Here is a 22,028-nt window from a genome sequence, read left to right as displayed (position 1 = left end):
TTTGATGATCCATGAGTTGAGAGCAAGGGCTTTAGGCAGCACTTAAGGTCTCAAAGAAAAAATAAGAAGGTAAGATAGTGGAGGGACACTTTTATATGGCAAGGAAATGTCCCAAACTACTAAAGAAAGAAAAGCAGAATTACCAGCCTATGCACAAGTGGAGAGGATGAGACTGCACACTCTTGGCTGACAGAGCAGTGATATTTATGGGAGACAGATGAAATAGTATCAAAGAAATAATTGTAAGGCCCTGGAATTCATGGTGAGTCCAGAATGAGAATCTATGGATTTCCTGGCTCTAACTGAGTTGGTGGGGGTCTTCCCAGAAAGGTGATTGCAGCCATGGAGTGTAGACAAAATGTTTGGTAGGGCTTTCCATCACCAGAAGCTTTACCCATCCTGAGACAGGCTGGTAGGCTAGGAGACATTCAGGCAAGGTTAGTCAAAGGTAATCAAGCTCAGCTGGTTGTTTGATGATAATTGTGTCTTCACTCAGGAAGGCATGCCCTTGCTGATGAAATTACATTGCTGCATATTTAGCAAGACCCTGTGGAGACAGATAGGGAGGGAAAGTGGGAGATAGAGAGAGACTGAAGTTAACATTATCAGAGAGAGAGAGTGTTGTTTTGAAAGGTATCACTAAAGGCCTGTGAGGGAGAACTCATTGGAGCCAGTCCTAAGTAGGGCTACTGGTTCGAGGTTGGTGGGAAACCCCTGAAGATTCTGTGGTGGAGTTTGAGGAGGACATCGGAATTAGGGGTCTTCAGAGCGGGGTCTGCCGGATCCAGGTTCTTGCTATGGAAGCTGGCCAGTCACACACTTCCAGCCTCACCTACCTTGCAGGGTTGTGGTGCAGATCAAAGGGTGGGGGGAGAGGAGATTGATGTAAGCGTCTTTGTCCTCCCACCACTGTGGAGAAAGACTGTCCTTTTCCTGTATGGAGGTAGCAGGGAGGTGGGAGGTGATGGAAAGCTGAAGTCAGAGGGGCAGATAAAGATCCAGGTTAGGAAATCCCTGGAGATATAAGGAGTGGAGCAGTTCACCCTCCAAAGCAGCCATTTTCTCCAGGGGAACTGTTCTGTGAAGTCTGGAGATCAGTTGTAATTTTGAGATATCTCCATGTTCTACCTGGAGGCTGGCAACCCTACAGTGGAGGTGCATGAATGCAATGTGGAAGCAGGGGGAGGGAACCCATCCCAGAAAGCACTGAACTTCAGGCAGATAACTGTGTGAAAGACATCAAGTGCATTGAACGAGGTTCCTGTTCGGAAGCAGAGGTGGAACAAGGCATCAGTGCGGAGACTTTATCACTATTTATCCCCCTTTATCCTTTGCCAATTCACTGTTAGACATTTCCTTTACATTTTCTTTAGAGGTTTACAAGATAATGCATGGGATGGAGAAGGCAGAGAAAGAAGTCCTTTTCTCCCTTTCTCACAATATGAGAACTCGTGGGCATTCGATGAAATTGCTGAGCAGTCGGGTTAGAACGGATAAAAGGAGGTACTTCTTCACCCAAAGGGTGATTAACCTGTGGAATTCACTGCCACAGGGGGTGGTGGCGGCCACAAGCATAGCCACCTTCAAGAGGGGTTTAGATAAAAATATGGAGCAGAGGTCCATCAATGGCTATTAGCCACAGTGTGTGTGTGTATATAAAATTTTTTGCCACTGTGTGACACAGAGTGCTGGACTGGATGGGCCATTGGCCTGATCCAACAGGGCTTCTCTTATGTTGTTATGTGACACCGAGTGTTGGACTGGATGGGCCATTGGCCTGATCCAACATGGCTTCTCTTATGTTCTTATGTGACACAGAGCGTTGGACTGGATGGGCCGTTGGCCTGATCCAACATGGCTTCTCTTATGTTCTTAGGTTCTTTCTCACAATAGTTTATTTCATTTTTGTAATCAGTGGCTTTAATTGCAGTTAAAGTGTTTTGGTTTTTTCCTGTTATGATACTAGTATCTTATGATCATTCTGCCTCACTTAGGAGCCTAAACTGGGTACACACTTAACAAGGAGTTGACTGCCAGAGGATGTAGTGATGGCAACAAGCATAGACAGTTTTAAAAGGGGATTAGATAGATTAATGGAGGATAAGTCTATCAGAAAAAGAAGAATTGCAGATTTATACCCCGCCCTTCTCCCTGAATCAGAGACTCAGAGCAGCTTACAATCTCCTATGTCAGGGGTGGCCAATGGTAGCTCTCCAGATGGTTTTTGCCTACGGCTCCCATCAGCCTCAGCCATTGGCCATGCTGGCTGGGGCTGATGGGAGTTGTAGGCAAAAAAACATCTGGAGAGCTACCGTTGGCCACCCCTGTCCTATGCCCTCTCCCCCCACAACAGACACCCTGTGAGGTGGGTGGGGCTGAGAGGGCTCTCACAGCAGCTGCCCTTTCAAGGACAACTCCTGTGAGAGCTATGGCTAACCCAAGGCCATTCCAGCAGGTGCAAGTGGAGGAGTGGGGAATCAAACCCAGTTCTCCCAGATAAGCATCCACACACTTAACCACTACACCAAACTGGCTCTCACTACGCCAGACTGGCTCTCACTCACTCTCACCCAAACTGGCTGTCATCAGTGGCTATTAGCCATGGTGCATAAAGGAACCTCCAAGTCCAGAGGCAGTCAGCCTCTAGAGGCAACATCAAGAGAAGGCCTCGGCCTCTGTTGGCTCTCCAGAGGAACTGGTTGCCCGCTATGTGAGAGAAGATGCTGGGCTAGATGGTTCACTGGTGTGATCCAGCATGCCTCATGTTCTTAAGGAACAAAAGAAAAACATAGTTCTTTATTTGCATAAGAGCTTTTGAAGAGTCAAACGGAGATGCTTTAGTTTCCAGAAAGAATATGCTGGCATATCTACACAAGCTTCTGGTGATGGAAAGCCATGAAACCTTCTTATGTCTATGAGGGTTAGTGGAAGAAGCCCAGAGGTGTGAACTTCTCATTAACTTGGGACGTGGGCCAAGCTGGGTAAATTCCCCATCTGCCTTTTGCAGAACAGAAATGCTTGCGGAAGCTCTTTTACCAAGCAACTGTGTGTCAGCTGCCTGTCCAATGACTTATGTAATACATATATCAGATGACAGCCTAGTTGTGATTGCTTGACAAGTGAGCCTGGGAGCGGGGGGGGGGGGCGTTCATGTGCCCAAACAGGCATGCCAAAATCTCAGTGCTACGTACAGTGGGGCTGCCTATGATTCTGGAGGATTCTGAGAGGGAGCATCGCAATGCATTTTCTCCCACCTTCACTGATTTTCTTCCTTCATGGTATTGCTATTCCTGGGCCAACATCTGCAAAAATGTCAATTCCCTAAGAGCTTTGTTTTGTTTCTTTGTGTCTACAGGGATTTACATATTTGCCGGTCCATCAGCACCCCCCCTTCCTTCAGACATAGGTGAGTTAGTATGGTTAATTCCTTCTGTTTCTCTGACTCATGCACAATTTTATTTACATATTTATTTACATTATTTATAATCTACCTTTCTCAATGGAACTCCAAAATGGATTACACAGAGAACATCAATACTAACAGGATGGGACATCCAATAAAACAATCCAATAGGATTTGTTTAATAGAAATCTGGAACCAACAAGAAACCTGAAAACAGAACTGAAGTGAAGTATAGGTATTAACATAGTATGTTAAATGATGCAAAATTTACATAGGATTCTGCTTACAGCAACACACAGTATGCACTATACAGACCAACCCTTTACTCAGCTATCTTTCAGAACCATTTTGTTACAGTGTATCCCTATTAAAAAGGTAGTCCCCTGTGCAAGCACCAGTTGTTTCCAACTCTGGGGTGATGTTGCATCACAACGTTTTCATGGCAGACTTTTTATGGGGTGGCTTGCCATTGCCATCCCCAGTCATCTACACTTCCTACCCAGCAAGCTGGGTACTCATTTTACCAACCTTGGAAGGATGGAAGGCTGAGTCAGCCTTGAGCCGGCTACCTGAACCCAGCTTCTGCTGGGATCGAACTCAGGTCGTGAGCAGAGAGCTCTGACTGCAGTACTGCAGCTTTACCACCCTGCGTCATGGGGCTCCTATATGTATCCCTATTACCTGTTTAGAAAAGTTCTCCTGAACAATTAAACATGATGTTACAACATGGTTAACTGTGTAAACAATAAAGATCAGTTTCAACATTACAATTCCATCATTTTAAAGACCAACCAGGAAAAATCACTGAAATCATAAATCTTCATTGCACATGTTTCTTACAACTTTGCCATAGCTTGTGTGGCTCTTGTAGAGACCAGCCATATTTAGGGGTCATTTTGCAGTATTCTGGAAGCTTAGCTTCCGTTACTTCCCATAGGTCAAACTGGAAAGAAAGAAAGATACTGCCTAACACACATTTGTGTTAACAAAAGGCAGATCCTAGCAGAACAGGAGCTATTGTTGACATGTCCAAAACTCAGAATTCATGGGATTCTGGAGCACGGCTTCTGAACCCTGTGTGGCAGCCTTTTGGGGTGGACTAAGAGGCTTCTTACCCCTCAGTTTGAGGGCCAGTCCTTGAGTCAGAAGAGCCAAGGCCATAGAGGTGGAAAATCCTCAGACTTGCTGTGTGGTACATCCATGAGTGGTCTTCACCAACCGGAAATAAAAAGCCAGCTTTGCTGACACTTGAACACAATGGAGTAATATCTGATGTGCTGCAAATTAGTTTGACTCAGAAGAAGATGATTAAAATGTTATAATGGTTCATAAATATGTGCAGCTCACTTCCAGTAACTGCAGCGGGGGTTAATTCTTTTCTTCTATTTAGATTCACTAAGTAGTTTCGGAGACAAGGGAGAGTATGATGACACGGGCTCTATAACTCAGATGGATCCTCAAACACAGCAGTGGTCATCGTCAGAGAAAGAAAAAAACAACATGGAAATGCAGAAAGGTATGGATGTGATCAAGTTGGGTTGGGCATATAATCTAAACAGCATGTGCAGTGCACACCTACAGCCAGTAAATCTTGGCCTATCTAGGATAGGCACATTGATTTTGGCAGTAGGGTGAATGTGTTCAAGCGAGCCACACTGTTGGGTCGAGCAGATGGCATAGTTCTTTTTAATCTTAGGTTACTCTGAACATGAAGTGAACAGTGAGCTGGACTGTGGTAGGCTCCCTGCTACATTAAATGTGTGCAGACCTTAGGAGAGCCAGTTTGGTGTAGTGGTTACGTGTGCAGACTCTTATCTGGGAGAACCGGGTTTGATTCCCCACTCCTCCACTTGCACCTGCTGGAATGGCCTTGGGTCAGCCAGAGCTCTGGCAGAGGTTGTCCTTGAAAGGGCAGCTGCTGGGAGAGCCCTCTCCAGCCCCGCCCACCTCACAGGGTGTCTGTTGTGGGGGAGGAAGATAAGGGAGATTGTGAGCCGCTCTGAGACTCTTCGGAGTGGAGGGCGGGATATAAATCCAATATCTTCATCTACCTCACAGGGTGTCTGTTGTGGGGGAGGAAGGTAAAGGAGATTGTGAGCCGCTCTGAGACTCTTCGGAGTGGAGGGCGGGATATAAATCCAATATCTTCATCTACCTCACAAGGTGTCTGTTGTGGGGAGGAAGGTAAAGTAGATTGTGAGCCGCTCTGAGACTCTTCGGAGTGGAGGGCGGGATATAAATCCAATATCTTCATCTACCTCACAAGGTGTCTGTTGTGGGGAGGAAGGTAAAGTAGATTGTGAGCCGCTCTGAGACTCTTCGGAGTGGAGGGCGGGATATAAATCCAATATCTTCTTCATCTTCTTCTCCAGATGTCTCTAGAGTAACCAGGATTATCACAGATGCTGTAAAAAATATTTACTTGTTTAAAAACTGTTCCCGTCAAGAGGCTACTTTCTCTTATTCCTTTTTTTTTTTTTAAAAAATAGATTTTATTTTATTGAATCTCATCCAATACAAAGGGAGCATAGGGAAAATACATAATAAAAATATAAATCTAACATAAAGTAAAGGTAAAGGTGGTCCCTTGTGCAAGCACCAGTCGTTTCCGACTCTGGAGTGACGTCACATCACGACGTTTTCACGGCAGACTTTTTACGGGGTGGTTTGCCATTGCCTTCCCCAGTCATCTACACTTTCCCCCCAGCAAGCTGGGGACTCATTTTACCGACCTCGGGAGGATGGAAAGTGAGTCAACTTTGAGCCGGCTACCTAAACCCAGCTTCCTCCAGGATCGAACTCAAGCCATGAGCAGAGAGTTACCACTCTGCACTACGGGGCTCACAAAAATCTAACATACAAGAATCTAATTTAGATCATTGGATGCATATAACAAACAATTTACAAAAAACAATACATAATAGGCTAGGTTTTAAGAAGTAAGAGATAGTCTACAATTCCTTCTATTAGGCAAAAAGAAAATATTCCCAAAGAATTCCAAAACTGGGGCCCAAAGCAAATCATAATCTATAGCCAAAACAGTATAATTTTCGAAGAAAGGGTTATCCATTGTCTTACCCATTACATACTGGCCCCATAACTTATCATACTACATTTCAATCATGGGGGTTTCCAATTTTTAGCAATCGTCATACGAGCTATCGCCAGCATTGTTGAGATTAAAGATTTCTGATCTTTACTCGCCAATTTATCAGGCCAGATATCAAATAAAAGAAGTTTAAAATCTACTGGAATGGTTAGATCGAATATAAGTTTTATTTGTTCTACCACTTTATTCCAAAAATTTGACACTGTTGGACATTCCCACCACATATGATATGGGGAGCCTTTAGTTTTACAATTCCTCCAACGATCTGGATTTGAGACTCTAGAGATTTTACTCATCGTGACAGGGTTTAAATACCAAAATGAATACATTTTTAAAAATTGGCGTTGATACCAGTGCTTTTAGCCTTAATGGAAGGGGAGTTCCAGATCATTTTCTAATCGCTTTCCTCCAGCCGTTGAGGTAGCATTAAATTCCAGTGTTTAATATAAGAGGGTGGATAGATATGAATGAAGAGAGTCATTTAAATAATTCTATATTTTAGAAAGCAAACCTTTCTTGCCAATGCCCTCCTCTTTAAGCAGGACCTCAAATGGCATCAATTCATACCTAATGGTTTCTTTCTTCTGAAGAGAGTGGCCCATATTCTGAATTTGACGGTATTGATACGAATTAATATTAGCTCCTAATTTCTCTTCTGCTTGTTCCTTAGTAATAATATTGTTCCTTTAAATCCACTCCCCAATTCTATCCAATCCCTTAATTCCCTACAGATGGCTGGAGTTAGCCTTAATGAATTGTGGGAACCAATCTTGGTTGGAAAAGCTACCTACTAGAGAAATACCCGACACAATCCACTTCCTAAGAGATGGACTTCTTGTTTGGATTTGCCTTGAATGGAGTAGTAACATATTTCAGTCTAAAGGGTCCTGTTTCTTATAAGGATTACTTACTGGAGATTTGTGTGGGGAAAAGGCAGCTTGAATGGGCTGGGGGAAACAGAGACCAATTTCGCACTGATCTTACGCCACTCTCACGTTCATCTTCTCAGGACGGCTTCCTTCCAATTTCACACTATCTGCCCCGGGGCTGCAGCAAGCGTTGGTGTTTTCGCGCAGCAAACAGAAACTGCTAAAAACCAGTTTCTGTTTGCTGTGCAAAAATGCCAACGCTTGCTGCAGCCCTGGGGCAGATAGTGTGAAATTGGAAGGAAGCCATCCTGAGAAGATGAACGTGAGAGGGGTGTGAGCGAAATCGAAGTACTTCTTCACCCAAAGGGTGATTAACATGTGGAATTCACTGCCACAGGAGGTGGTGGCGGCTACAAGCATAGCCAGCTTCAAGAGGGGGTTAGATAAAAATATGGAGCAGAGGTCCATCAGTGGCTATTAGCCACAGTGTGTGTGTGTGTGTGTGTGTATTTGGCCACTGTGTGACACAGAATGTTGGACTGGATGCGCCATTGGCCTGATCCAACATGGCTTCTCTTATGTTCTTATGATCAGAGGCAGAACTGGAGCAAGCCAGTGTGGCTGGGTCAAGGGTAGAATTGGCCTTCTACCAGCATGCATGTGGATCTGAAAAAGAAGGATTCCTCTAGAAAGGAAGAGCCACAGCAAGGCCTCACCTTTAGACCATCACTGTAACTGTGGAAGTTCAACACAGATCGATATTTGTTGGATGTTTTATTTTTACTGGATGCCTTCTAGGTTTGGCATCAAGTATGCCTGTGTTCGTTATATTTTCTGTAACTCACCATATGTTTAATTTTAGCCAAACTAGCTACACTGGACATAAGAATTCCATGATTAGAATCTATCACATTAATTTTTGAAAACCTAATTATCAGGTTTACATGATTGTTTTAAAAAATCAGGGACACGTTACTGGAGAGGAGCACTGTCCTCAGAGGGATGAGCTTCAGAGGGGCTGTTTAAATCCAGGAAAGGCATTCATTTATTTGCAGTTTTTATGCTCCCTTCTCATCCCTTTCTATTTCCCAGTACCTGAATCATCAAGGCAGGTGTGTTGGGCTGCTTATTAGCTTATTAAAAAAAAAAACCTAGAGATTCTGATTGCAGAACTCTCTCATTTTGTGTAGTTTGGCCTTAACTTACAACCTTCAGATATACTTTTTTTTTTAAGGATAAGAAGATCTAAACTTGTGGGTTTCTTTGCACTTATGGTGGATCAGGGGTCTGAAAAAGAATTCTTTGGTTTGCTTCACTTGTCCTTGACTTTGCTATTTTTGCTAGTTCCTGTTTTTCAAATGGTGTTGATAGAAAGTGCATAAAACCGCTCATATCTTCCCTTTGCCTCAAAATAGAAACTAGGAGCCTTGCTTTGAGAGTGCACACATGCCGGACTTTGAGGCCTCCTGATGCACCCAAGCTTGGCTTGTTATTCATTCGAAAAGGGAATTTCCTTTGTGAATTAATTCTAAGACATGTCTTCATTAACAGTGAACGATTTCTTCTTCACCCCTGTTATCTTCCACAGCTTATTCCAGCTCTCAGACTCCCCAAGGGAAAGACAGCAGAAGAATGCATATGTTCATTCTTTATGGGATGATTGTTGTATGCTTTGCGATGTTGGCTGCATTCATCTTCCTGTTCTTGGTGAAGTGTAAGTGAAACCCCACCAGTAAAACTGAGACAAGACTTAGTTTCATATGAGATTTGGAAATTAGGCTTCAGTAAGAGTGCTACAGAGAAATTTGTACTGGATGGCCACTGGGGTTGGTCTCTCAGCTTCAGATATTTCTCCAGTTTAAGGCTGCCAGGCCCCTCCTGACCACTGGCAGAGGGTGAGTGGGGTACAGCAGCCACGTCCAGGCTGGGAAATGCCTGGATATTTGGGGACAGAGCCTGGGGAAGGCAGTGGCCTCAATGGGGTGCAATGGCATAAACTGCCCTGTGCAAAATATCCATTTTCTCCGGAAGAACTGATCATTGTAGTCTGGAGATTACCTGTAATTCCAGAGGATCCCCAGGTCACAAGTGGAGGCTGGCATCCCTACTCCAGTTGCATTATGGGAGTTACCATTTTCCTGGGCATACCTTGGTTACTGCTGCAGGGTGGGGTAAAACTCCAAAGATCATAGGGTTGCCAGGCCCCTCTGGCTGCTGGTGGGGGTGAGGTTGCCAACTCCAGGTTTGGGAACTATTGGAGATTTGGGAGTGGGGACCTTAGTAGGGCACAATTCCACCCTCCAAAGTGTTACCCCAAATGGCCTAATAATTAATTGATTGGGGAAATTAGCTTAGCAAAAGGCAGGTAAACCAGGATTATTGTTATTGTATTTATTTTATTAGATTTATACCCCACCTCCCTGTAGAGGGCTCAGGGCAGCTATTATCACCTTTGTTTGTTTGTTTATTTATTTATTCGATTTATATCCCGCCCTCCCCACCGAGTATACCAGAATTCTTCCAAATTTACTCTCAAATAAACCAGGCTGATGTTCAACTGATAGTGTTTTATTGAAATATAATAAAGGGTAAAATCATACACACGCAAAGAACACTATAAACACATAAACAAGAGCCAACTAAGAAATAAAAAGAAGCAGCAGAGAATACTTTTGGATAGGCTATGTTTACTAGTCTTGAAGATTCAGGTCCGTGGGACAGAGAGGTGCCCAGCGCTTCATGGAATGTGAAGCTGACACTAACAGGGAAAATGTGTCAAGTGGAAGCAGGTTTGGGATGAAAGAAGTTAACGTAAAGTAAGGTGCTGTTTTTGCCAAGAAATCCATTGTTATAAAGTATGTATTACATTTTGGATGGGAGAGGAAATGCTTTGCAAATCAGCCTTTTGAATCACTTACCACATATTTTATTCCAGGCTAACTTCCTGGTTGGCATTTAGGGATGGATCACTGCAGTGTCTTATTTAACAAGATAATTAGAGTAATTATTTTATATATGAAAGGTGTTTGGTCTTACATTACTACTTCTCTGCGGACGCCAACTGCCAATCTGCATGATGGTAGCTGACTGTTAACATTTGCATCTATTGCCCCCAGGAGAACTAATTTCTGTAGTAGGGTTGCCAGATCCAATTCAAGAAGGGAGCTCTGGCTATCACATTTAAAGGGGCCACACTCCTTTTAAATGTCTTCCTTTCATTGGAAATAATGGAGGATGGGGGCACCTTCTTTTGGGACTCATACAATTGAACCCCTAGTCCAATCTTTTTGAAACTTTGTGGGGGGGGGGATTTTGAGGAGAGGCATCAGATGCAATGCTGAAAATTTGGTGCCTCTGCCTCAAAAAAACAACTCCCAAGCCCCAGATACCCATGGATAGATTCTCCATTATATGTGGACCAGTCTCCATAGGGTATAATACTCAGCAGACATTTTCCTCCCCCCCTCCCTGCTTTCTGATAACCCTGAGTCAGGGGGAGGGCCTCCAAACCAGTGGTCCACTGCCCGGAACTGGGGATTGGCAACCCTATGATTACCTGTAATTCCGGGGGATCCCCAGATGCCATCTGGAGGCTGGCATCCCTTGGCCATATTGTATCAGGCCTTCAGCAGATTGCCACTGTCTTTGAGAGAAAGCTCAGAACAGTTCCCGATCAGAGGAACTCTTGCCACGCTGGTCCTGAGAATGAGAAAGAGAAGAAAAAGCTCTAATTTTTTAGCATTTGAAGTGTTTCTAAACCAGTCCGTAAACTTTGAGCCTCCTGTAACAGTTTTCAAATATTTTCTAAACTTATAATCCAATAGCTTTTTCAAAACCAGTCTTACAAAAGGAATTGATAATAGAGCATGATGAGATAGCTACAAGGATCATATGTCACTGTCATAATTAGCACTAAGGCCTGACAAACAAGACAAACAAGTCAGCATAGGAAGGAAGGCCAAGGGAAAGCGGAGCACGATTCAAGCAAAGTTTATTTTGACGGAAGCATGAGAAAAAGGAGAGTCCCTTCTCCATCCTTTCTCTCTTTTTAGACTCAGCAATTTCAGAGGAACTGAAAGAGTTACACATGAACAACTCTGAGATGACAATGATTGGTAAGCGTTGCGGCTCTTTCATATGTACATTCCCTTAATTCTCTTGGGAAAGACACTGATGTGGAAGAGGGTGGCTTGACAACTGGAGATCAGCAATTGTGAAATGGTTCACATTGCCATAGGCTGGGCTGTGTGTTGCCATTACACTCACACCTGCTGATCTGATTATGTGATTGTGTGTAAAATGTTTGTTACCATTACACTCACACCTGCTGATCTGATTATGTGATTGTGTGTAAAATGTTTGCTATTAGATCATAAGTGGGATTGGAAAAAGAATGACGTCAATTAAGTTTATTGCTGTGAAACATAAGAATAATTGACTACACCAATAGAAACCACTGTGACACTTGCAAGAAATGCCAAGGCCACAAAGTCCAAAGCAGGCAATGTCAAGAGTGAAGTCTGGAACCCCATTATTCCAACTGTCTAAAATATAGCTATATTTATGGGTACCAAGGCCCCATTAATTCTGTCACATAAAGTCTGGTTTGCTCCATTCATACATCTCAAATGTCATGAAAACAACAGCTTTCTTTTCCCATAAGAGCTCTTCTGATTCAGTTTTAAAAATTTAGTAAGATGTAAATAAGCACTGAAAGTACTGTGTGCTTCACTCTGACATCATTATTGATAGTAGGAATGCTTTGAATGATTGAACCAGTTGCTGAGCAACAGCAATTGCCCTTTATGAACATATATATGAACATATGAGCCCTCTGGCTCCACAAACCACAAGCAACTCAGACGTTTTGATTTGTCTTTCAGTGCTGAAGGACCTAGATGATATCCGAGCAAAGCAAGAAATTATGCAGAAATCTGTAAGAAATGACTTCATTGAACTTCAGAGTATCACTGGTGAGAGAGCACTTAGATGGTTCTGTATTTGAATTGTGTTCTGTGATTATCCCCCTCGGGGCTTACCTTCCACCTGCCCCCCAGGAATTCCCAGGAAACTTCAGAAACAGTCAACACCATTAGGTGAAAATTTGTTGGACGACTTTCCAGCCTGAAGCCTCTCTTCCTGAACAGTTTAATAGCGAAGAGAAGAAGGGATAAGGTTTTGTCAAGATTGCATTCTGGGCAGTTGCAAGTAATCCAGTGAGGAGATAAACTTTACCCTTCCCATTCTCAATCTGAAATAAGACTAAGGGAAGTTGGAGTTGGGCAGAGAAGGAGTTGCTAGCAATTCAGCATGGAAAGTAATAACCCAGAAATATTTATTTCTCCATGGGCCAAATGTTATCTCAGGAGGTTTTTTGCCATGGTAAAATATGTTAACTGTTGTATTTTTGAAGTTTCTATTTCAGGCTTGCAAACATGGGTGAACCTCAGGGGATTTTTTAAACCATGCAGAGAGAGGAAGAGAAACAGAGGACAAAAGAACTGACAGATACAAATATCAAGATAATTACAGAGAGAAAGCAAATCCTCCCCCCCCCTAGAATGTAACTTATCATTTATTTTCTACTGAGGTGCAAATCCTTTTCTGTAGCTTCTGTCACACTCCAGTACCAATCAGTGAATAGATCCTACCTTACTGGGGAAGGTGGCTGATACCTTCCACAACATTCAAGAAAGTTCTGACCAACTTGGATTTCCTCCATTTACTGAGTCAACCAATGATATTTTGCCAACTTATCATTTTCATTACCTCCTCCACTTATCCTGCTCAGAAAGCGCCACACATGACGTTTATGTGGCAAATACATTATCAACAATTCTACTGGCTTGAAACCCCTGATCCTCTACTTCAATAAGCCCCTAATCTCTTTATTTGGAACACAGTATCAACCAATGATTGGCAAATTCCTCTTTTTTGTTACACGGATCCAGTCAGCTGTTGTCTCTCAGGATGGCTCTGTCCTGGACCCATTTACCCCTTCAACCAGCCCCAAATAGTCACGGACTTTCCAAAGGAAAAAAAAAAGAATCTCAACATGATCTATTTGCACAAATTCAGGCAACAAGCATCTGGCTTTCACAGGCATACAAAACCCCAGTATTTGACTGCTTTTGTGTGTTTGTCTATAAAAAGATAAGAGATCTCAAGTCATGTTAACAGTTCGGTAAAGATACAGCTGTTGCTGAATGGACATAAATCATAGACCTGGAAGTAAGTTGGTCATCTAGCCTGCAGTGAAGTAGGCTAACAGCTCAAGCAGTGTGGACCCAAGGCCGCGTGGTGTCCTAGGCAGGCACCTGCCCTGCCGCCCCCCACCATGCTGCAATGCAGTGCCGCACTCCGTCGCACCCCCCCGAGCCATCGCACCCCCCACTGTGCTCTATCACACCACCCTGAGCTATCGCACCTCCCGTGCTCCATCCCCCCCCCCCGCCACAGCGGCCTGCCCCCCTCCTTTCCTTGCCGTCACCTCCCCCCACCCCGGTGTGATCACAGCATGCCATGCCTGGGCCCTTGCCAATGGCGACATGCGCGCTTCCGAAGGACACACTGGAGAAGGCTTGGCTTCCCCTCCCTTCAGAAGGGAGGGGGAGCCAAGCCTTCTCCAGTGCATCCTTCGGAAGCGCACGAGTTGTGGACAGGGGAGAAGGCGAAAGGATGAGATGGGAAGGGAAGGAGGGACAGGCAGCAGTAAAGGGACAGGAAGGGAAGGGAAAGGAGGGACAGGCAGCAGTGAAGGGACAGGAAGGGAAGGGAAAGGAGGGACAGGCAGCAGTGAAGGGACAGGAAGGGAAGGGAAAGGAGGGACAGGCAGCAGTGAAGGGACAGGAAGGGAAGGGAAAGGAGGGACAGGCAGAAGTGAAGGGACAGGAAGGGAAGGGAAAGGAGGGACAGGCAGAAGTGAAGGGACAGGAAGGGAAGGGAAAGGAGGGACAGGCAGCAGTGAAGGGACAGGAAGGGAAGGGAAAGGAGGGCGGGCATCAGTGAAGGGACAGGAAGGGAAGGGAAAGGAGGGACAGGCAGCAGTGAAGGGACAGGAAGGGAAGGGAAAGGAGGGACAGGCAGAAGTGAAGGGACAGGAAGGGAAGGGAAAGGAGGGACAGGCAGCAGTGAAGGGACAGGAAGGGAAGGGAAAGGAGGGCGGGCATCAGTGAAGGGACAGGAAGGGAAGGGAAAGGAGGGACAGGCAGCAGTGAAGGGACAGGAAGGGAAGGGAAAGGAGGGACAGGCAGAAGTGAAGGGACAGGAAGGGAAGGGAAAGGAGGGACAGGCAGAAGTGAAGGGACAGGAAGGGAAGGGAAAGGAGGGCGGGCATCAGTGAAGGGACAGGAAGGGAAGGGAAAGGAGGGACAGGCAGAAGTGAAGGGACAGGAAGGGAAGGGAAAGGAGGGGTGGGCGGCGGTGAAGGGAAGGGAAAGGAGGGTCGAGTGATGGCGGGCATCAGCGGTGGGCGGAGGAGGCAGGCAAACTAGGTGCTTGCCTGGGACACTGGGGGGAGCCCAATTCAACACCCCCACCCTCCCGGTGCCCTAGGTAACCACCTAGTTTGCGTAGTGGGCGAGCCGGCCCTGAGCGCAATATTCTCATGAGATGATCTTCCAGCTCGGTTTTTCAAACCTCCATGCTGGTAAATTCACCGGCTTTCCACATAACAACTTATCCCATTGCTACACTCATCACTCATATAGTAAGGATTATTCAGCGCATGTGAAGCCCCACAGTGAGACAAAAAGTGTTCCACTGGGTCTGTTTTAGCTCAGGAAAATGGTGCGGGGCTGGGGGGGGGGCTGAGGTCTCTCATTCTACAGCACTGTGGCCCTGATCTTAGTTGAATATATTCCCCACATCTGCTGTGTGGCTGAAGGGAAACTGAGTGAAGTTGGGGTTCCCAACCTGAACCATTTACAAACATATTGTGTAGTCTGGCCCACACTTTCTTCAGATCGCTCCACAAAACTCACCATTTTCTGTAAAGGCTTTGGCCCCAACCCTTAATGCCACTTCATTATTTAAACTCCAGCACATCTGATGAAGCAAGCTCTCACAAACATTTATACTGGAAGAGATTTTGTTAGGCTTTGGACTAAGCTAGTGCCTAGAATGAGCTCACATTCTTCACCTGTTTATCCCTATTTCCACCTACCTACATTCCCTTTGGTTGTTGCCCTTATATTGAATTTTACATTGCATGATTCTCAGAGTAGGGATTTGTCTTCTTGCACTCTGTAAATTATCATGGCCAATAAAAAAAAAGGTTGCTCAGCAAAACACACATCTGGCTAATATTCTGCCTAATAGAGAGCTAGGGGCAGCTCAAAACACACTGGACTTTGAGCAGCACTACCTCTAATTAATTTACTCTGCTTTTCATTATTGACTGCTGAGTTTTTGCACTGACTTTTAAGGAAACTGAGCCACCATTAAGGGACAGTGAAGTGCAGACAGCTCTACTTTATATCCAGGGGGGTTATGGGAGGAGAGGCCAGGTGGAGGCCTTACAGGTCAGATTAGCTCATCAGCAAGTATTTTGGCAGACAGGTGACATGCATGCCTTTCCCACTGAAATAAATGCCAGCTGCCTCTTTGCAATCTGCAGTCTCCAAGTAGGACAAAATGTTAATAGAGGGCCATGGTTCATTTGCTTTTCAGGATTCATCTGCAAACACTTCTCAATCACTTATTCATCGTGCCCCTCAAAGTGGAAGGCCAAAGCGAATACCTGCTATTACTTTTCAACTGGGACAAAAACCTGGAGTGAGGCTCTGTCCTTCTGTATTGGGCAGAGTGCTCATTTGGTCTCTGTGGAATCTGATGAGGAACAGGTAAGCCCACCTGCCAAGAAATCAATGGGTCTTCTCAGGCAGTTCACACATTGATGTGATTCCAGTGAAGCCAGAGGCCTGTACTCCTGTTTTTTCTTTTTGCACAAATCAACATCAATCCATCCGTATGCAGAAAGCTAAGAAGTTGATTCTGGTTAGCAAATGACAGTGTAATAGTGAAAATGCTAACACTGTAATAGTGAAAGTGCCATGCTAAGTATAATTATACCATGCTGCTTATTCTTAAGGCTCTGGTTCTGTTAGTTTGGATAATTAAAAGATGAATTTTTATTAGTGTTCAGATTGCTGTGCAAAAAAAGAACAGGAACAAGGAAACACAAGAAAAGTCTGCAAGAATATTTGGTGTGGTGCTATTGACTAGAGACAGCACAACCATAACCATTCACAGTTTATGTTACACTTCCCCTCTGTTCCTCTGCAATGGCGTTATCCTTGCCACTCCTTACCTTAGGACCTCCACCTTTTTTCTTTTGCTCATTTTTCACTGCAAATATCTCTCCACAAAATGGCTCTCTGCAAACTCAAACTAGCATAGATCGAAGATCTCATCAAGGCCTTGGATTTGAGGCTAGCATGAAATAGGTAGAGAAGCAGAGGGATAGTCCTTGTAGAGAAGCAGAGGGATAGTCCTTTGGTCTTCCTCAGTAAGGAGTGCCCAGATTGAGGAACACTGGCAGATACAGCAGAACTTTACATCTATCAGTCGCATGGGATTGGCTACTTGGGTTCACTGGCAGCTTCTCAGGAGGATGTTGGTATATGGAATTGTGCCTGGATTTAAATAGTCTTTTTTCAGTAAACTGGGTGATGGCAGAATGTAAAAAATCAGGTGTCTGACCTGCTCTGAGCCCTATGGTACTTGACAAATTCCAACCTGACCATAGTGAAAGTTCTAGTTTTTGAAGACGGCTAGCCAGGTGAATTCCACTCTCAGCAACTCAGTATTATTCTTGAGTGATAGCTGCAATATTCTTAATTTGCATTATATAATCTTTCTTTCTTCTAGTTTGGTGGCAAAGAGCATTTGCTTCTATCAAATACCATCAAGTATATCTAAAGAAATACAATGCCACGTCTTTATTAGATTCTTTTTAATTCCAGGGTTTTCTGAGAAATACTATCAGTCTCAAAGGAACATACTGGCTGGGTACAACTGACATAGTACAAGATGGAAAATGGAGATGGAGTGAAGGTGATGTGCTTGTAACTACCAGGTAGTACATTTGTTTGTAGACCAACTTATATTTACACAATTAAGTTTTCTTCAAAGCTGTGCCTTATTTGGTGGGTCTATAACTAGATAGTGAGGTATATAGACTAAAATGTTATTACGTTGAATAGTGATTATTTTAGATTCAATAACAGACAACACAAGACCTATCAAAATTGTCTGAGGTAAATTTTTATATGTCAGTGCACATCTCAGTGAGTATAGTTAATGGTCTCTAAATGCAAACCAAAAAACTTTGGAATTCATTAATGAAGTAAAACATGTGAATCAGACTAGAAGCTCTCTCATGTTTTACTGGCATAATTATGTTTGTCTTCTGTTCTTTGACTACATAATAGTACAAACATTTATGGACACATTTAGGTCTGATAATTGCTCCATTTAGCACAGAATTGTTTGCTCTGGTATATGACCTTATGACAGTGCCATCTTAAGTACAATTGACATCCTTCTAAGTCCACTGAAGTAAGTGAGTGTAACTCCATTTAGGACATTACTGTAAATGTGCTCTGCCACTGAGCTAAACTTCCATCACTCTCCTATTAATACACTTTGTCAACTATGTTACTTTAAAAAAAAACGGTCTTCCTTTTTTGAAGCTGAATGCTTTACTGTGTTCAAAGATATTTGGGATACCTAACTGGAGTATTTAACTTGCTGTTTTTTTCTTCTTCAGTCCTCTGACCTATCAATTATTGGTTCTTAACATTTTGTATGAGCTTCTGTTCTCAGTTTGGCCTTTATTTAGTGAAGAAATTATTAACCGTATATTACATGGCTCAATATACATTGCCTTTGTGGACCTAAAGATGGCATTTGATTTCTTTTTTTTCCAGAGGTGGGCAATATGTCCCCTCTGCAATCAAACTTTTTGATGCTATAGTGGCTACTCAGCTTCTGTATTGAGCTCCCTTATGAGCTGACTCAGCAGATGGGCGTTTAGATGCTGTTTTGCATTACTTCCTCAGAAAACTCTTGGCTGCCCCCTACTGTATTGCAGGGATTGGCATTACAGCTGAGTTGGGGATTCAATCTTTGGGAGCTAAAGCATGGGCTGCAATCTTTGGATACCGGTTAAAATCTCTTCTGGCCCTCCCTGCAGACAGTCTCTTATCTGTACTACAAAGAAACTCATTCGTTAACCCTTAGTTTGAATTTGTAGATTCTAAACTTCAGACCTTGGGTTGGATAATGCTTTTTTGTTGACTTCGTCTTATTCCAAAGCTTGGTCCCTGATGAAAAAAAAAGACCATTTCAGTGGGACTTAAACAGCACTATTTTCCATGCATGTCATGTGTGCTCTCTTGCCTTCTTTGGTTTTACATATTCCAAGTCCTATTGTCCCTATATAGATTTGCTGACCATCCCAGCCTACAGAAGAGCCTTTTTTTTAGCCAGGTTTAATGTGCCCCCCTACTGCTGTTCTTAGTGGGCTCTACATGATGAAGCCCTATTCTGAGAGATTATGTGGTTGTGGATCCAGCTCTGTTGAAACTCTAGAACATTTGTTTTCCAAAGGTATAACTACTTAAGAAAACAGTTTAGCGATCCATTACTTTTCAATATTGATCTGCCTGTGGCAAATAAGCTCCAGCTTTTGCCTGGTGGCTTTGAGCTAACCATCACAGTCTCAGTTGTAAAATTTCTTCTGGGAGTGTTTGGATTTAAGAGACAAGAGGAAGTTTTTAAGAAAATGGGAAATGATGTTTTATGTTGTGCACTTTGCTGATTCTAAACGTTTATTTTGCAAAATCTGTAAAATCTTTATTATTGTTTAATTTTCTATTTCATTGCCATTTGCTTATGACCAAATGGTCTGTGAGCAATATATATATATATATAACGTGCCTTATATTCATTTAATCTGCAAACCAATACCTAGTACACAGTTCAGCGAAAGTATAAATTTGACTTTTTTTTTCAATTGTTTCTTGCTTTGGCTATTTGAAAAACAGCATATTCAATTTCCATCTGCATAAATTACCTTTCAGACACAATCTATTCTAAAATCACATCTATATGGTCCAGTATTAGCTTTATACTTAAGTCTGTAAAGGAAACTTCCTTCTATAAAATGTACAATTAAAAATAGGATTAGAGGGAAAACTGATCTAGGCTGTAAATACTTGCTAATATTAACATTAGAATTGCACTTCAACCTCGTAACTTCAGTATGACTCGTAAGATTTTTTCACCCCTTGAAAACACAAAATGAGATGTAGTTTTATTGCAACATGAGTTCCAGGAACATATACTTCTCCATTTTTCCTTCTATTTATGTAATGGAAATGCTGATTTAAAATAAATGGTTCCTGAAAAAGAATCACATATGTTGACAAGCATTTTTGCTCTTGATGCCAATGTTTAAATCATTTTCATTTAAATTTATTTTAAGATATTTTAAAAAAAATATTCACATTTTTACTTCCATGGAAATAAGATAGGGCTAGAGCTGTGTTCTAGATTAGAGCTAATTATTTCTGCTGAGAGCCAGTTTGGTGTAGTGGTTAAGTGTGCGGACTCTTATCTGGGAGAACCGGGTTTGATTCCCCACTCTTCCACTTGCACCTGCTGGAATGGCCTTGGGTCAGCCATAGCTCTGGCAGAGGTTGTCCTTGAAAGGGCAGCTGCTGTGAGAGCCCTCTCAATCCCACCCACCTCACAGGGTGTCTGTTGTGGGGGAGGAAGGGAAAAGAGATTGTGAGCCGCTCTGAGACTCTTCAGAGTGGAGGGTGGGATATAAATCCAGTATCTTCATCTACCTCACAGGGTGCCTGTTGTGGGGGAGGAAGGTAAAGGAGATTGTGAGCCGCTCTGAGACTCTTCAGAGTGGAGGGCGGGATATAAATCCAATATCTTCATCTACCTCACAGGGTGCCTGTTGTGGGGGAGGAAGGGAAAGGAGATTGTGAGCCGCTCTGAGACTCTTCGGAGTAGAGGGCAGGATATAAATCCAATATCATCTTCTTCTTCTACATCTGTAACTGAATGATATTTATTTTCTCCTGCTGGCTTTGACTATAGCATCAGACATTAAAATATGTACAATTGGTGTATGCAGGTTATTTATTAAGAGTGCTTTTCCGTCACTAAACAGGATATTTATTATTGATTTATCTTCATTTCCTGCTTTGATTTTCTTACCTTCACTTATGTATTTAGCACATTGCATGAAAGATCATCATTGTGTAATTGTTCTGGTCTGGTATTATATTATAAATATAATACTTGGGGGGGTGGATTCTTCAGCATATTCATTCTAACAGTTATCCATTTTATATTTTATTTTATTAACAGGAAGTTTCCCTTATGTTGTATTCCCACCTTCACTAATAATTTTAGCAAGAATTTCCCTGATGTTGCATTAAAGAATGTGGGTGTATGGGTTTTCCTTCCGTCTACGTTTAGTGTAAGGTACACAGGAATGAATATTGGAAATATTGAGATCCATTCCTCATGGTACAGCTATTGATGTGTATATGTTAATGTAATTATCTTTGATCTTTTCCCTAGCTTTTGGGATATCGGGGAACCAAAGAAGGGTTATAACAAAGACTGCGGCATCATGTACCCCAACGGGTCATGGGCAGCTGCTGCATGTTCCCTTCCACATCACTGGATTTGCAAAAAGCGCCTCATTTGCTGAGATGCCTCTCCGACTCGCTCCTGGGACAGGACTGTGCTGCTTTACATACCCCTATTCCATCTTGGAATGTATTCTAACGTCCTAGCATTGAATTGAAAATCAAGCCTTTTGTCATTCTTTTCTTCCAGGCCTTAAGGAACTCCATGTGTCAGTTATGATCCCATGTTAGCCATAACAGACCTCAGAGATAGGATATGGCCTATTATGCATGGGTGTTTCCACCATGCATGTCTGTTGGGTTTTGTTTTTTTTGTCCTGCACTGATTTTTCTCCCTTCAGCGCTCAGTTTGCTTTCTGGTCACCGTTTCTCAGGGTTTTCCCGAGTGTGCTTTTGTGCTGATGTCCCCGTTGTTTCACTTCTAAGATGAAGGTAATTTGAAAGCATACAGATTCCGGCAGATTTCTTCCCCTGCCCTTCCCCACCCCCCCCCATATCGAGGTTGTTCCACTGACTCTGTATCTTCAGCCATCCTCATCCTTTCATCAGTGTACAAGCTTCATTGGTTTTTTTTTTACAAGTGCCATGAGTTTAACAATATGAAACTATCACTAGTATCGGATTGCTGAATAATATAAAATAAAACGATAGGGGAATTTTAAAAGGAGCTCCGTGAGCTTTAGTTTCCTGCTAGTATTGACTTGAAAAGAGGAATGGAGAGGAGGCAGCCCCAGTGGGGAGGAGAAAAGGATTTCAGGGCTGCATGCTAACAAAATAAATGGGGGGGGGGGACTGTCAGTGTGGAATGAAATTGACATGAGATGTACAGAGAGAAACACCAGGATGGGAAGCCCAAACTTTTGAAAACATTTTTGCCTTTAATGCTTTAATGAACAAAGTTGAGGGGGGGGGGGGGACCATTTTGGCAGTCTTCAGAAGCCTAACATTAAAATGGTGGCTGAGCCACA

At 43.2% G+C, this 22,028-nt stretch overlaps 1 protein-coding gene across 1 annotated transcript in view; it reads left to right on the top strand.

Moving 5' to 3' along the window:
* LOC132573027 (C-type lectin domain family 17, member A-like) overlaps positions 1–21,724 on the top strand; it is a 41,050-nt gene extending 19,326 nt beyond the window's left edge. The window contains exons 2-9 of the mRNA XM_060240695.1: positions 3,356–3,406; positions 4,794–4,919; positions 8,970–9,095; positions 11,434–11,496; positions 12,265–12,354; positions 16,052–16,224; positions 17,347–17,459; positions 20,990–21,724. Of these exons, the coding sequence (XP_060096678.1) occupies positions 3,356–3,406; positions 4,794–4,919; positions 8,970–9,095; positions 11,434–11,496; positions 12,265–12,354; positions 16,052–16,224; positions 17,347–17,459; positions 20,990–21,122 (875 nt within the window). The 3' untranslated portion in view covers positions 21,123–21,724. The remainder of the gene's footprint in view (positions 1–3,355; positions 3,407–4,793; positions 4,920–8,969; positions 9,096–11,433; positions 11,497–12,264; positions 12,355–16,051; positions 16,225–17,346; positions 17,460–20,989) is intronic.
* The last annotated feature ends 304 nt before the right edge of the window (positions 21,725–22,028 follow it).

The sequence above is a fragment of the Heteronotia binoei genome, chromosome 5 (assembly GCF_032191835.1).
Source record: "Heteronotia binoei isolate CCM8104 ecotype False Entrance Well chromosome 5, APGP_CSIRO_Hbin_v1, whole genome shotgun sequence".
NCBI classification, from domain to species: domain Eukaryota; kingdom Metazoa; phylum Chordata; class Lepidosauria; order Squamata; family Gekkonidae; genus Heteronotia; species Heteronotia binoei.
Note: the sequence above shows the minus strand (reverse complement) of the source record. Positions and strands in the feature narration are given on the sequence as shown.